The 1,852-nt window shown below is 53.2% G+C and overlaps 1 protein-coding gene across 1 annotated transcript; it reads right to left on the bottom strand.

The window, feature by feature from the left end:
• Positions 1–780: 780 nt before the first annotated feature.
• On the bottom strand, positions 781–1,260 carry LOC135215810 (uncharacterized). The gene has a single exon (XM_064250761.1). It carries the CDS (start codon positions 1,258–1,260, stop codon positions 781–783), a length of 480 nt encoding a protein of 159 aa, XP_064106831.1.
• Positions 1,261–1,852: the final 592 nt, after the last annotated feature.

The following is a 1,852-nucleotide window of genomic DNA, read 5'->3' as shown; positions in this document are numbered from 1 at the left end:
TAAACAAACACTGTAAATATCATAAAGATAATGACCCCAAGGAAATCTTAAAGTGTCCATCACGCACGCACGAACAAACATAAACAAAAAGGGACAGGACCCCCTCCGTGAATGTTTTTCTTCACAGACGAAACCAATACATGAATAATTTTACATAGAGGGAACGGCATTTCCCAACATATGACACATCAAAAGAAAGGGCATAAAATGCTCTATATTTTAGTTCCTGGAAGAAACGAGAGGACATATGGATATACAGATTTTTACAATGGAAGGGCAAACATTCGCCTGAACGTCGTCCTTACAAATACAACCCCAACAAGACAATGATTACATAGAATCATTGGATGACTAATGGAATCTTGCGGGGAGCTGAAGGAGTCCTCGGGTTCGTGATTCCCTCGGTTGAGGGGCGTCTTGCATGTCCTTGTCGTCTTGAGGGCCGGAAAGCAGGACGCCGCCCCTGGTAATAGGGCACTGGGGGGGGCCGTGACTGTTTTCCTTTTGGGCGGGCCGGCCTCGACAACATTTAGGGGCACTGTCAAGAACCAGCAGCGTCCGAGTTTTGCAAGAGCCTTCAGCAGGGTTGTCTTCATTGGGGATGATGGCAGGCTTGAGGCGATCTATCGAGACCCAGTCCTCGTGGTTGCCGATTGACACAAGGAATGCATTCTCCTACCGATGGACAACTCGGTGTGGGCCCTGGTAGGGCCTCATCAAGGGTGGGTAGGCAGCGTTGTTCCTCACAAAGACGAACCTGCAGGAGTCCAGGGATCAGGCTCACAGGCAGACCTGCTTCGTCCTGTTGATGTACGTCTCTCGGCAAGGAACGAACATCTGGGCTGTTCCCCTAGCCAGGGGAATATCAGGATCGGTGCTGTTGGTGGGGAAGAATTCGCCTGGCACTGTCAGGGTCTCCCCGTACATGTTCTCTGCTGGGGAAGGGCTGCTGTTGGCTCTTGGGGTGGTACGGAGACCAAGGAGGACCCAGGGAAGCTGTGCCTTCCAACCTGGGCCCTGACAGCATGCCACTAAGGAAGCCTTGAGGGAATGGTGGACCCTTTCCACTATGCCATTGGTTGCAGGATTGTAGAACTTTATAGTATAGTGCTTGGTCCCTATCAGGCATGCCAGGGAAGACCAGAACTCTGACATAAAGGCGGGTCCTTGGTCCATCGTGACATTGTTGGGCACTCTGAAGCAGCTGATCCAGCTGGTCAGGAGGGCTTCGGCGCAGGCATCTGCAGGGGCTTCTGACATCGGGGTGGCCTGGGGTCACCTAGTAGACCAGTCTATCACTGGCACCATCGGATGGAGGAAGAGGCCCGATGACATCGACATGGATGTGTCCGAATCTTCGCCTGGGCTGGAGAAAAGAGCCTATCCCTAATTCAGTGTGCCTTCCCGTCTTGCTACTCTGGCACGCAATGCAGTTTCTGGCCCACTCCCAAGCGTCCTTCCTGATGCCATGGCACACGAACTTCTCCGTCAGGAATCTGGTTGTCGTGCTGGGCAATGGGTGCGAAAGGCCATGAATGTTGTCGAACACCTGTTCCCTTTGGGAGGCGGGTATCAGGGGACGAGGGCGTCCTGTGCTGGCATCACAGGAGAGCATTGTCCTGTAGGGGCTGAAGGGGATGTTCTCCCAACGAAGGCAATGGTGGCGGCCTGGTAGGCTGGTACTTTGGTGTCGGAGGCTTGCTCACGCACTAGGTCTTCGTAGTCAACACAGAAGTGAAGGAAGTTGATCTCAACCCTCGTGAGGGCGTCGGCTATGTGATTCCTTCTGCCGGGGATGTACTTGATGGAGCACCCGAACTCAGAGAAGGCCGCTAGATGACGTTGCTGCCTT

The sequence above is a fragment of the Macrobrachium nipponense genome, chromosome 5 (assembly GCF_015104395.2).
Source record: "Macrobrachium nipponense isolate FS-2020 chromosome 5, ASM1510439v2, whole genome shotgun sequence".
NCBI lineage: Eukaryota > Metazoa > Arthropoda > Malacostraca > Decapoda > Palaemonidae > Macrobrachium > Macrobrachium nipponense.
Note: the sequence above shows the minus strand (reverse complement) of the source record. Positions and strands in the feature narration are given on the sequence as shown.